The 14,683-nt window shown below is 38.4% G+C and overlaps 3 protein-coding genes across 3 annotated transcripts; 1 reads left to right on the forward strand and 2 right to left on the reverse strand.

The window, feature by feature from the left end:
* The first annotated feature begins 3,628 nt into the window (after positions 1-3,628).
* Positions 3,629-6,134, forward strand: LOC147521757 (uncharacterized). Its single transcript, XM_086585736.1, has one exon. The coding sequence runs from the start codon at positions 3,764-3,766 to the stop codon at positions 5,777-5,779; it is 2,016 nt and encodes a 671-aa protein (XP_086441862.1). The 5' UTR covers positions 3,629-3,763; the 3' UTR covers positions 5,780-6,134.
* BLOS2 (biogenesis of lysosome organelles complex 1 subunit-like protein) lies at positions 6,130-6,758 on the reverse strand. Its single transcript, XM_086585848.1, has 2 exons — positions 6,554-6,758; positions 6,130-6,470 (listed from the first exon to the last, which is right to left on the reverse strand). The coding sequence occupies exons 1-2, from the start codon at positions 6,638-6,640 to the stop codon at positions 6,189-6,191; spliced, it is 369 nt and encodes a 122-aa protein (XP_086441974.1). The 5' UTR covers positions 6,641-6,758; the 3' UTR covers positions 6,130-6,188.
* Positions 6,759-7,315: 557 nt separating this feature from the next.
* LOC147521759 (amino acid transporter AVT6A-like) lies at positions 7,316-11,430 on the reverse strand. The gene is made up of 5 exons (XM_086585790.1): positions 10,476-11,430; positions 10,241-10,393; positions 9,313-9,516; positions 8,340-8,805; positions 7,316-7,770 (listed from the first exon to the last, which is right to left on the reverse strand). The coding sequence occupies exons 1-5, from the start codon at positions 10,900-10,902 to the stop codon at positions 7,632-7,634; spliced, it is 1,389 nt and encodes a 462-aa protein (XP_086441916.1). The 5' UTR covers positions 10,903-11,430; the 3' UTR covers positions 7,316-7,631.
* Positions 11,431-14,683: the final 3,253 nt, after the last annotated feature.

The following is a 14,683-nucleotide window of genomic DNA, read 5'->3' on the forward strand; positions in this document are numbered from 1 at the left end:
CTAAATTGACTCCTTTAATTAGTCATGTGGTAAATTAAGTGTATCGTTCGCAACCTTCATTCCTGCCTGTTCTTTGAGCAACGTTTTAATATTACAGATTTAAGCCTTTGCCTTAAGAACCTAAGAAAATCAGTTGGGTTCTTGTAGCTTCCTCACTTTATTATCTTTATTGAGACACCTATTTGTTTATAGTTATGCTAATAGAGTGACATTGATTCCCTTGTGTGCTTACTATTGGCATTATGGATTGAAACGTGTGAATAATGCCTGGAAATTTGTTTATTGTTGATTGTCTATATTCTTTTGCTATCTATTCTTTTGTTATTTGACTGATTATTATATTCATGTTACTTTTAGAGTTTTTCGACTCTTATAGCATCTGTAGACTTTACTAGAGATCTCTCTTTTAAAATCAGTATAGGAAATTGTGAATTGTTGTGTTAGACATGATCATTTTCGATATTCAGTATTGAAATTAAACTTCTAATTGTTATTAGGACTGTTGAATGTTGAATAGATTCAATTTATCAGATTGATTTGAGTGTTTTACACTTGATTGAGCGATGGATTTGAACTATCAAAAATATTTGTAACTAAATTATATGACAATGTTTCACATTCCACGTCAGCTGGGGTATTAAGTCAGTAGGGTTATTACGAAAAGTTAGGGCGAAAAAAATGGAAACAATAATAAATCAGTAGAAAAAAATGGAAACAAAACCTACGAAGAATTCACATATAAAACCCACCACACTCTTTCCAAAACCCAAACAACACTTAATCTTCCTCTCCCCTCCCCTCCCATCCTATGAAATACTGAGTAGTTGAGAATGCTCCCAATAAAACACGTCAGCCCCTTTTTTTCTCTTAGTAGGACACATCAGCTTTTCTAATAATTCAGGATGGAAAAAATGAAATACACGCCTTTTGTACGCATAAAAAAGGATAAAAACAAAAAACTCGAGAAAGTCTATTATCTTTATTTCTCTTTTCTCCCTCTGCCCTCCTCCAAAGTAGTAGCTCAAGAACCCATTGATTTCAAATTATAAGAACTCATGGTCCAATCCCAGTAGTTGATGATATTGAGAGGTCACATCACACCCCTTAATTTCATTTCTGTATTTTCATTACTAAGGAGGTTTACTTCTGATTATTGTTAAACTGACTACAAAAAAATGGTTGGAAAACAGTTACCGTGTTTCTATCTGTGGTTTGCTGGAAAATGCCAAAGAATTATCTATGGTGGATATCAGGTGGGTGATGTATTTTTGAATTTTAGGTACATTAGAGCACCATTTAGTAGTAGTTTTTTCTTTACATATATACTTAAATACACACAAACCCACATGCACACACACATATATTTAACATAGACACACAACTATAAATATGAGAAGGTCCTGACGTCATTTTCAATCACAGGCCCTTTAAATAAAATAAAAGTGGAGCGGCCTTTCATCTTACCCAACTATGGGAAAGCAAGTAGCTACTGAAGTTCCTTCGATTGATAGATTGCTTCAATCTAATTGATTTGAGGTACGATATATTCGTTTATTTAATTTTTTAAATAGTAGCTTTATCAATCTTTGAGGTAACTCATAATTGCTTGATCACTACTCTGTTCGACAAGGTTGATGCTAGCGCCTTCTCTTCATTCCAAAGTTATAAATTTGTTTATATCTAATGTATAACTAAACTGGCCTTCAATTGTCTCAGCCACCTTTTTGAGTTTCTTAATATAATAATGGTATTTAATAGAGTTTCATTTACTCTTGCAAAGGTTCCTCTTAGAGGACCATGTTTTTTTAAGTTAGTTGAACTTTGATTATCTTAAATACTTAATTATCAATGTATCTTTGGATATTATTTAAATATCCAGATACAAAAATGGTCTTAGATGAAAGAGTTTAAGCTTGAATATATAGCTTTAGGTCTACTATGGTTTTTAACTATTGTTACTCTACAACTTATTGTTTGAGTACAACATTTGCATTATATAGGCATAAACATACAAGGACTATAAGGATTTGAAGTCGTGACTAGAATTAAGTTTAGTGGTTCATATCTTGCAACACTAATTTTGGAGCCAGTTCGTCCTTACAAACTCGGTCAATCCCATATTTACACATCATCTCCCTCACTTTCTTAAATCTGTAAAGTAAAACCAAATATAACATTTACACTGCCTTACTTGTCGAGAAATATATTTGAACAAAAGAAAGACATATAACTAATTAGCTCTTAGCATATCAAACTAAGGAAGTGACGTAGTTAAACCGAAAATAAATCATTGGTTAAATAATAGTGCAGTCACAACGAGAAGGAGATACTTAAGAGCATTGGTTCTGAGACAATTTTGAGCTTGCAAGTATACAACGCTTTGAGAAAATGGATCTTTGTTGTGTAAATTGAAATTCCTAGTGACGTTTTAACAGAGTAATCTCGATGAATTCGATTGTTCTCAATTAATTTTAACCAAGCACAAACAAACAATTATCTATGGCAATCAAACTGAAAAATAAAACGAGACAAGACACAGATACTTTTGTTAACGTGGTAAACTCAATCACTGAGAAACATCCACGTCACTACCTTAGATAGGTAGTGAGATAAAAATCCACAATATACATCAACTGGTTACAAAATAGGAATACTCACAACGGGGATTAAGTCCCATGATAACCTGAATACCGTAATCCTCAATATTGTAACATTTCGCCTCCTATCACAAGAATAAGATTCACTCCTTTCGCAGGAACCACCAACAATAAACAAAGGAATAGGAAGAACTCAATTTAGTGATCTCATGTAATCACAACAATAGGATCACTAGATTGACAAGATGAAGAAGTCCTTTTTGAAAATCCCGTTTGATATCTCTCGCATCTGTTCGAATCTCTCATAATCAAAGTCGGTTTTGATTCGATATCCAATTTGTTGTTGCTACCAATCTTTCCGCCTTCCATAGCTATCACCGTACTTTTTTTTTTGGTAGGTATAGCTATCACCGTACTGCTCGACGACTAATGGTCACAGAACACTGTTTAAGTACAAAATAGGCCAAACATAATCTGTGAGCTTTCAATAAATATACTTGTAAATCTATTTTGTGAATTCAATTTTTTGGAATCAATAATTAATGTTCAAGTGTGTTGGAATTTACAATTGTATGTAATTCGTCTTCTATTTTGCCCACCCTGAAATAAATTCCAGGCTCTCCAATGCTCTGTTAAATAGAATTGGAACTGTATCGTTATGGATGGTTCCCCAGTTTGGTTTAGCATTTTTTCTATTCCGAAACAAACAAAACGCTTTTTGATTTCAACATGAGATTTGATAATTTGAGTGTTAAATCAACCTATTCCTATTCCGTTAATAGCATCACTATGATAATTAAAAGATCCTACACGCAAAATCAGTCCAAGACCGATGCATGTTAATCAAATAATTTGATCCCATGGAAGCAGAACAACCTTTGCGCCTGTATCAAAAAGTCAATGCTTAAATTTGGACATCGACTGCATTTTTCAAATTAAACAGAAGAATTGTGGTAGGAACAAGTCTATTGTGCATTATTAAAAAGAATAATAATAATAATAATAGTCCAAGTCCTGCCTGTGTGCAAAGATCAAGGTCCAAGTCTTGCTGGGGTTGACCCCAATCGTCAACAATTTTTTTGCTTGTGTGAAAGGAATGATACTCAACATTGATTTACAGAGTCTTCTTCTCCTGATATAAACAACTTCAACTCATTCCAATTGCCATGATAAAAGCAGGGATCGCTTTAGGCAACAAAGAAACTATGGCAAACCATGGATGCATCAATAGGACTTTAGATACTGCCAACTATTCTTCCCCTGTGCCTCTCGTTGGTTTATACATAGCTGCTGCTTCTTTCTTATGCATGCTACTGATGCTCTCTGATATTATTGCTGGATTTCGTTCAAAGACCCGATGGCTTCCATGTAAGTTATTTGCAGTCAATTCTTTTTCTTTGAGTCTGCTTACAATAGCAGCTAAAATCCCCGTTGATCTAACAACTGGGATGCCTAGTCCTGAGGACCAGTTGTCTAAACTTACTGGGACTGGCTTGATATGCATCTGTATGGGCTTTCTCATGCCTTCATTCGGAGCTTCTACTGACTCTGGAATCTTTTCAAATTTGCTGTCCTTGAGCATCTTTGTAATTACCATCGTCATCAACATCTGTACACAGATATACACTGGTGTGATTGTTCTGTTCATCACAGAGCATATCATAATGTTGTGTTTCATGTTGCTATTGCTCTTCATGTTCTGGTCCATATTTCTGTATACCAAAAATTACAATCGATTTACCATGAACCAAAACAAACATCTTTTTGTATGTGGGAACAGTAGCATGTTTGAACGACTGAAGCTGTGTTACTTGTACGGTTACTCCCGTAATCCACAGTATGAAATAAGCACGCACTCAACATATGCGGCCGTTAGCACAATATGCCCAATGTGTTCAGTCGTCTTAATACAAGCAACAATGAGATCTCTCATTATGAAGCAACTGGATTTTTGTGTAGGGATTTCTGTTTATGACTGGTCAATGACAATCATAGTTGTCACCCAGATTCTCGTTGTCACAGTAGGAACTTTCGCAATTGTCTTTAGATGGATAGCCTTGTTTAGCAGCATGGAATTCGAAAAGATAGTTGTATCTTTCCTAGACGATGATGACACGATACTAAAGAATCAAATCTCGAAAAAGGGGTTGATGCTGCATAGTTTACAGAATTTCTTTACACCGCTAACCACGAAAATATTCTTGTTAGCTCAGTTGTTGGTGGTGACCCCATCTGTGCTGCTCCGCTACTTTCTTGGTCTATACAAACAAGATAGTTTGGAATATTTTGAGGATCTAAGTCATGAAGGTGAAATAACAGCTAGAGGATATATGGTGCGAGAAGGTGTCGAGGACATGATCAAATTGAGGGAGGTTTGCAACAAGGAGTCACTAAATCATCTGATACAAATCCTTACACAAACGCCTCATCGACATTTGCGTACCATGGAAATAAGAGATGAAGCTTATCCTCATCAAAAAGGAATTGAAGTATGTTCACTTTCCTTGACATTCCTTGTAAAAGTTGCCCAAGTTTCCATACCCAATAACCTTCTTGGATCTCTAGTACAAGCATTCAGTGAAGCCAAGGAAATCATTCATTTCATTGAGGAAACAATACTAATAAAAAGTTTAGAGAGTCACAACAAATCGTCATATGCAAAAGCTCTGTGGACCGGTGGTGACTTTAGCAGTTTGCTTCCTGATGACAACAGTATCAGAATACGCACTCCTGATCAGCTTCAATCTGATCTTGATCGTGCAATTGTGATCATTACAGAACTGAGGGACATATCGCCTTCTAGCAGTATATGGTCTCAACTTGGTGTCATTATAGACTTCATCAATCGCAAAAGCTACACATCAATCGAAGAACTATATACTTCTATGGAGCAGTTATTTGCAGACATGATGCACGCATTACTCGCTCAACTCCCCATTGCTATATTTAAGAATATGATTGAGAGTCCAATAGAGGAGTTTGAAGCGAGAATACGACTTTCCATGAAATTCCTCTTTCAGACGGGATGTTTAGAGGACCACATACAATGGTTGTTTCCCGCAGGACCTAATTTCTCGTGGCTTATAACCGAAGAAGATGCTAATTTGAGAGTGCTTACAGGTCCACTCGCAAGATTTCGAGAGGTATTCCCTAGAGGACTTGATTCACAAGTGGGAGTTTAGGGGGGAGGGATAAGAAAAAGAAGCACCTTATACACACCTAAAATTGAGATGCAAGAGGAGACAATGTTGCGGTCGCTCTCAGTGGTGATCAACGACAAGCTAATGAAGATCCTCAACATGGCGAGCGTACAACTTTGGTGCTGATGCTTGTGCACACAAAAGTGCATCTCTACCCAAAGGACACTCAGAAGACCAGACTTCCTAGCTAGGACTGAACATCAACATGGTATGCCTTATTAGCATATACAACTATTCTTTTATTCCATTTTGTAACACTTTTCAGTTTTGGCTATGCAATACAATTACCTTTTGCTAAAACACAAATGATTATACTGATGTAACAATTCGAGTTTAACAGAGTTGTACTCATTCTATCATTGGCATTATTAAGCAATAAAAATAACAAAAATCAACAAGTATGATTATTAGAAGGGGAAACCTGGTAAGCTGAGTGAACTTTAGATTCTAAAAGAGATACATATTTATCCAGCATTGACACTTGAGCTTCAAATTTCGTCAACTGTTCAATTATTGAATCAATCTGCTGAACATATTCATCGAAATTACCGTTTTTAGCCTTCAACTGTTCAACGAACACTCTTAATCCAGCTGCCACATCTCCAAATCCATTATATTCCTCTGCTACTTTTATATTCATTTTCTCCAATAGCTCAAGCAGGTTGCCCGTACCCTGAACAAAAATAAATTGGACGTAAACTTCAACTTAAATCGTAACGCAAAAATTTTGATTGAAATAATTACAAGGAATTGGACCTGGAGTTCGCCTTTGATCATTGCAGATACGTTGGTGAATAGCTCGTTCAGTGACTCCGCGAGCTCGTCCCGCTGGTTCTCAGCCATTGATTTTTTTTTTTTTTTGCTCCCAATTGTCTGGCGCGAAGGCAAATAGGAATTGCAGGAAATTTTTTATAGAACAAAATGCCAATGATATATTTTGAAATTTCAACCCCTGAAATCTCGATAGATACTGCTGATATATAAATTGTTGACCCTCGATATATATGATCTTTCAAAGTATCTTGACTCCTTGCATATTGGTTTTTGACGTAGTTTCTTCCACGTTCTAAGAAGGTCGAATTGAAATTGTCGTGCTGCAACCAATGGTAGTGCTGATGGGGATAGGGATAGTTACCCGTGTGAGTTGAGTTTGAAATTGTGCAGAATGGTTGGAGTGCTATTATTGACGGATTCAAGTCAATTTGTAAGATAATGGCTGAATATTTTTCTTTGAGCTGCTTCCGGTCAAATTTATTTGGCCAAATGCAGCCTAAAACTGAAATGCATCAAAAGCGGCGTCAGCATTCATTCATAGAATAATCAACTGAAACAAAACATGAAACTGCTGTGATTCAGTCTGTCAAACTACAAGTATACCAAACTGCAATATTCAGCATTTCAGTTAATTTCAAAGGTTATAAAGCATTACATATACAGACAAAAACAATATTTCACAAACAGAGAAACCCACATCCAAAATACAATGACAAAAGGCACAAACTGGAAAGAGGACGAAAATAGTAATAAGCAATTTGTTTACCATTTTCTACTCACTATAGTTTGATCCAAATCCACACAATAATAGTTATACAACAATCATATATCAGTATAACAATGCCTTACTGAAATTGGGGATAAAGATTATACAGGTTCTGCTACACTTTCGCGGACGAAATCAACTAATGTTGAATTTAGCAATCCTCTTATTCATCTCAGCAAACTGTCTTAGAAAACCCTGATTTTCGCTGGACTACAACAAATTTCTACAGCTTTTTATCTCTATGCACTTCAGTTCTGAATCATTCCACAGAGAGAATTACAATCCCAAGAAGACCTATGCATGCGGAGAATCATTTTTCTTGAAAAGCGCGGTAGCATCACTGTATAATGCCACCGCATTTGAGAACACAGCAAGTACAATCATGAAAATAGATAAGATCTTGTCCTTCTTGGTTGCGATGCCATGTGGATCCCTGAAAAAACCAGTATACAAGCTTTCAACAACAAAACAAGGAACATTATAACAGCAAAATACTCCCTGCCAAACATGGAAACTAATAAAACAATTTCACTCGTTAAAAATTAAGTACTGCCAACAACAGAAGCCAAGTTCAAAATTACAACAAAGAAAAGGGGGGAAAAAATAAGGGCCAGCCAGATAAACTACAAAACTTAGCTTGCAACATGCAGTTTATGTTCATATGAGAAAACTAGTCAGACTGCCCTAAATCAGAAAATGTTCCAGTAAGAAATGCCTCCAGAGGCTTGTTTCTATGATAGTATGCTTTGCTAGCTACCCATCGGAAACCACAAGTGTGACTGACGTGCAACACAAAAACAGTGTTTGCGGTTCATTTTTAGTTAAAATGATAAAGAATGAACCGAGGTGGCCACTCCACTGTACTTGGACAAGTTAACAGGTCTCCCACGATTCTACTACATATCCTTAGATAGACCACTACCAAATAAATCTCTGCCAACGCAAGCACCTAATACATTATATCTATCCATCTAATTGTTTCATCTTGAAAGAAAAGCTCACCTGAGAGTGACTGCAGCAGGGAAGATAAACCCAATGCATACAGCAGCAGTTGCTCCAGTGAATTGGAAAGCATCCCAGATACTGGGAATGAAATTGGCACCAAGGAAGACAATCACAAGGAGACCAATGCTGATCAATGCAAACCTGCGGTTGCTCGAAGCCAAAGGCCTTCCCATCGGAAAGAGGAGACCGTCAAGATTCATTCGTAGTGCAAAGAAGATTATGGGGAAGACTAGCATAAGGTGGGCTGCATAGCTAACACGAACAGCATCATTGAGCAGTGAACTGTATGGAATGCCAAGGTTGGCGTCAAAATTTGCGAGCACATCATCAAGGGTCGAATCACCAAATAGAAGGAACCCAAAAAAGCTTGTTGTTATGTACACAGTGGAGCATAGTCCAAGTGAACTGCGGACAATTGACTGAATCTTTGAAGAATCTTCAAGCTCATTGTATATTGTATGTACTGCAAAAAGTCATATGAAGACTTGAGGGTAAAAAAAAACAGGAAAAAAAGTTGCGTCCCACTTTAATCTATTCCATGCTAAATACGAAAAAATAGATGTCGAAGCTGCGTTATCATTTCATCATTAAATGGTTAAAACCTCTGCCACTTTGTGCAAGTGGGAAGTGGTGATGGTTGGTGACTTGGTGATGCTTCCCATCAGCTCAGGCAAGCAGGACCTTTTATAAAAGTTATAACAATCATAACAATTTAGGATCATAGACTTTTGGAAAGCAAAAAGAGCAGGAGGTGACAGTTAATAGTGGATTTATACTAAATTATGAATTTGGAGGCAGTAACAAATGTCGAAAATGCTATAAGAAAAACAATGAAGATGGCAGTCAAGAACACGTTTTGGACTCCTCAGGAAACGTTTTTACATACATTCAGCAGTTGCAATTGAAATACCACAAAATGTGACAGTTTACTTATATAGAATAAATACATATGACCTTCCAGAAAGCATACCATTGTAGTGGCAGATGTAGGCCGTCACTAGGACAGGAACCACTGTAAAAAGCTTGAAGACTGCCGTCATATCAGTAACAACAGGAAGCAATCTGGGCATTGCTATGCTTCCATCTACTATTTTGACAATCGTAATTCCAGCAGTGATAACAACAAAGACAACTGCCAAACCAACTGATAGGGCAGATGTGAATCTCAATGAGTCTGCAAAAAGATATAAAAGTAATGAGCTCTTCAATCACAACGATAGAAATGTGCACAGAACGCTCAACATCTGAACCAAAGGTCTGGTAGAAGAATACAGTAGCTGAACTTGTATAAGATAGAACTCGTACTAAGTTTCCGGCAAAGACATATATATAAGAACAGACAATACTACAATACTTCATTTTCATTTTTAGTGGTAAAGGGTGGATTTGATAAATATCCAATTAGGCAGCTATAGACAGTGCGTAGGAAGAGCCTCCTACAGCACAAAAGAATTATGCCAAAGATAAACATAAATAAATAAAAAATACCATATATCTCGACCAATGTCAACTTTTTTTTACAAACAGTTGGTAAAAATCAAAGAAAGTAAATTCATATGTCGATACGCAATCTAGGGATCAGCTTCTGATGAAATGGTAAAAACATGGAATTTCTGATTAAGTCAATAGCAAATAACAGAACATGTCAGCATAGACACCCAGGCTAATAACCAGAAGAACATTTCCAAATTGCACCAAAACTGAACATAGCATAGTGCATTAGTGCGTTTATATGCCAGAGATCATAACTGATATCTAATTACCATTGCAACTAAAACAAACTAGGAATGGAATACTATTAGACTATTACAAATAATGAGTTCCATTAACTTCAAAGAGTAACTCCTTCAACTATGTAGATTGTAGATGCTTAAAATTACAACTTCAGCAGAACTTACCTACACGCTTAAAGCAAGCCAGTGGAGCAAACACAACAAGAGTTGTGACAAGAAGTACAAAGAAACGCCCGTTCCACCAATGCACACCAAACCATCCTTCTAAAATACCAGCATGGTGAAGTCCACTTGAAGATGTTCCAGAAAGCACATCACCTAACCACACAAGTATAGTAAGCATTATAACATTTAAGCTGTAATTCAGAACAACAAAAGAGTGGTTGTGTCAATCATATACCTATAATAATCATGTATACTACAAGAACTCCAACGTTGTTAACAACCACACAGATCTGCAACAACATTCTCCCAAACTTCCCAAATGAATCTCCCATAAGTCCACCATAAGAAGCAGACTTCCCAGCTTTACTAAACCTAAGCAACATCTCAATCGATTTCTCCGTCAAAAACGCCATAAATATAATCATAAAAATCCCAGGAACAAGTCCTAAAACCTTCATAGTAGCAGGTAAAGCCATAATTCCAGCACCAACAACAGTCGTCGACAAATTAAACACTGCCCCAGTATAAGAAGCTCCATTAAACTCATCAAACCCAATATCTTCACCTTGCTTATTAGGTAATAAAGGTGCCTTCTCATCCACAATCTGCTTCTTCTTCCTTGATCTCTTCTCCTTCACCGGCACAACGCTATCAATTGTCATCTCTTTAACGCTTTAAGGGTGTTCAAAATCAAGAAACGAATAGAAATTCAAGCTTTTCTATGACTTTAACAGTTTTAAAACAAAAACCCCACTTCTTATAAGCTATAAATCACTCTAAGAAACAATCTTGCAACAAATTCTACAATCAAATAACTAAAAAATGAACAAAATATAGCTAAAAATGCATTAAAAAATGAAGAAGAAGAAGAAGAAGAAGAAAAGTTTTATACTTTTTGTTACCAAATTATAATTCTTTTCTTCTTCTTCTTCAATTGATAAAAAAATATAGAGACTAAAAGGGTTACACGCAAAGAACAAGTAAGCTTGAAAGCTAATCTAGAAATTGACCTTTTCAAGCACTGTATCAATATTTTCAATAATTCTATAAAAGTTTGATACTGTGAATCTACAATTGAATTATATGAATCAAGGGATTTTAGGGAATCAATTTCAGCCAATAATGTTTTTTTTATTTTTTTTATTTTGTCTTACTATTATTGGATTGAGAATCGCGATATTTTTTTTGGTGGTTCCAAAATTTGGACGGGGCACGTTTTTATAGTGCACGAGATGATGTTTTTTTTTTTTTTTTTTTTAGTGGAAATTTTATTAATAATGATAACGAGTTTTATTGAATAATTAGGACAGCGTCGAACAAGTCGGTATGAAGTCCTTTTCGAATATGGCAAATCTATGCTCCCAAAAACAAACTCATTAGAACCAATTTGTCATTACATTCGGTCCATAACTTTCTGCAATCTCTTAAGGAGCTCAACGATTTGTTGTCAAGAAACCAAAAAGTGTCAAACCGAAAGGAATGAAAAAATCTTTGGTTAGCTCTACAAGCATCCTCGTGTTTCTCAATTTTTCCTGCCCATTTGCTCTATTAGGCGCTTCACCCCCTCAAAGACTCCATTCCCAAACCCTACCAATGGAGGCTCTAGTTACATCAACACATGCATGCCTCCCACCGGACCAATTTGTCGATCAATATATCCGCGGTCGAAGTGTCGATCTCCCTCATTCGGATCGGTGAGAAAATTCACGGGAGCCTCCTCTTCTTCTTCACATACCCGAACTCAAAATGCATCACATAAAATATTTACGACATGATCATGTCGATTATTTGAAACACAGGAAATATCTACACTGTCGCCGCATGGTCCCCAAAAGCATCTAGTCGCTCTTTTTTGCAAAAGCAGGGCCGAGGCCACCATCGAGTACAAAGGAATCATAAGGCGATCTGGGAGAATAGAAGCGATACTCTACCGTGACGACATCGGTCCAAGTCCCTCCATCGGAATAGCAAGTAGGAAATCTTTTGCGTGTCGATTTGTAAGCATCCGATGACCGCTTTTCGACGAAAGCGGATAACATAAACTCCCTCTCAAGACCAAAGAACAATCTTACCATAGAACGCTTCCGCCAAAACTTTTGTGGTTTTGAGGGGACGGTAGCACTCACGACCATAGAAGGCGAGGTCAAAATCGGGTAGACGGATACTCAATGCACCGCTAGCAACATCAAGAATCTCATCCAAAGGTGCTTGGGCGAACTCCTCGAATGTGGTTCTCAAGCTCGAAGTCGGCGGCCGGGAGGAGGCCACAAAAGCAAATGTAGAGACATCGGTGGCAATAATAAATACCTAAACCGCCTAGGCGTAATGGGAGTGTCGATAAACGCCATCAGTAAATCACGGGCGGGACCATCGAAACCACAATACCACGGAGAACAACGCGGAGATGCCGATCAAAAAGTCGATTTGCCTCTCGAAAAAGGATGGTGGACAAGTACGAATCGCAAAGACCAACTTAGAGAGCCCAACACAAGCTCGTGGAAGAGCTTAACTCACACCGTGGGTCTTCTAATATAGCCAAACGGTCCATGAGTCATAGCCTTGTCAATACGCCATGAAAGCAAGACTCATGACAAAAGATGCATCGATCTTAAGCGCACCTCCAAGCAACGACCCCTGGCGAGGATGAGACAAATCTGAAGGAAAGAGACCGAGGGGTAGAGCGGCGTGGATCTAGAGTTGGCCAAAATATCTCGGTTTGGCCACATTAAGAACCAAACCCATAAGAAGGTCCTTCTTCCGAATCATACCCAAAGCCGCCGCCACCGCCACGATTACGTATCCCCACCGAGTCCCATCATCTAGGTACCATGCCTCAGAAGCAATAACCGACAACCGGGATTTGGATCCGTAGAATAAGAGGATCGACACCGGTGCAAATAGAAGGGGACCGGAGGGTCGCCTTCTTTGGACTTGATGCGGACCATATGTAGCCATCCCCACACGATAACCTCGCAGGCCGACAATACAAGTACTTTCGACCCAGGGGCAATATTTGGGCATCGGATCACGAACCTCTTTCAACATGATAGTCCGATCAACCATGTTAAAAGCATTCGAAAATCTACCAAAGATCATAGAAAGAGAGCTATTGTCATTTGTTAGCATACACCCATACGGTTGGCCGGTGCAAAATTGCCTCTGCTCCACCGAAACACCCACCCCATACCGGAAATCCTCGTAAAGCACGCTAAACCACATCTCCGGAAACTCCTCTCATTGCAATCTTAGAGACCGACGACGCCAAACCATGCCCACGGGTATAGGGCCGAATCTTGTTATCCGGCTTAAGAAGTGGGGTAAAGCGGAGCACTCGCTATGAATTCGCTTAACGTCGTGGACATCGTCCCCTCAGTAACCAAAGATTCACCACGAGGGGTCAATGCATCTAGCAACCGTCGGGACGATATAGTCGGGCCTGCTGCGACCACTCATAGCATCCAACAAATGCTGAGCTCGGAGACCATCACGACCACAAGAAGTGCCTTTCGGAAACGACCTAATGCATGACAAAAGGTTATCTCTCTCTACAAATAAAGGAGGCTCAGCAAAAGGAACAGTTGGCCTCACAGGTGGTTGTCGCATTGGGTGTTTCTCTTTTAATGCTTGGATAGTCTCCGCCGAGTTAGGGGCGACCCCTGATGATGACAACACTTTTACCGCTGATGTAAAATGTCCATCGACAATATTCGTAAGCATCGGCGCACATTCTCCGAGTAGAAATAGATCATTTGGGGTGGCTGGATTGAAGAAGGAGGCTCTCTACGCAGACTCTAAGAGGCGAAAACGATCCACCGGTGCTCGTTCCATATTGTCACCGCGATGTAGTAGTATTTTTTCTGCTTTTTGAAGTTTTTCCTAGTATCGGATCGACGTTCTCGACGATTACGTGGTTGAAAAACCCGTAGAGAGTGCAAAGACGGGAGAAGGAGAAGACGAACCCATGACAAAACCGCACTAGGATCGGTAATATATCGCAGAGCGGACTCAATGCACCAGAAAATGCCAAATGACATGCACGTGGTATACTTTTTTTTGAAGTGGAAATTTTATTAATAATGATAACGAGTTTTACAAATAATTAGGACAAGCGTGCAACAAGCTGCGCCGCAAGTCCTTTCTGAATGGAAAAACCTATCCTCCTAAAAGCAAACTCGTTAGAACCAACTGTCATTACGTTGCAGTCCATAACTTTCTGCAATATCTTGAGGAGCTCAATAGACTGTTGTGCCAAGAAACCAAAGGTGTCAAAACTGAAAGGAATGAAACAATGCTGGTTAGCTCTACAAGCCTCCTTGTGTTTCTCAATTTTCCCTACCGCTGCTCTATTAGCTGCTTCTCCCACCTCAAAGACTCCATTCTCAAGCCCTACTAATGGAGGCTCCGGTTACATCAACACATGCATGCCTCCCCTCGGACCGTGTA

The sequence above is a fragment of the Coptis chinensis genome, chromosome 1 (genome assembly GCF_015680905.1).
Source record: "Coptis chinensis isolate HL-2020 chromosome 1, ASM1568090v1, whole genome shotgun sequence".
Taxonomy (NCBI): Eukaryota; Viridiplantae; Streptophyta; class Magnoliopsida; order Ranunculales; family Ranunculaceae; genus Coptis; species Coptis chinensis.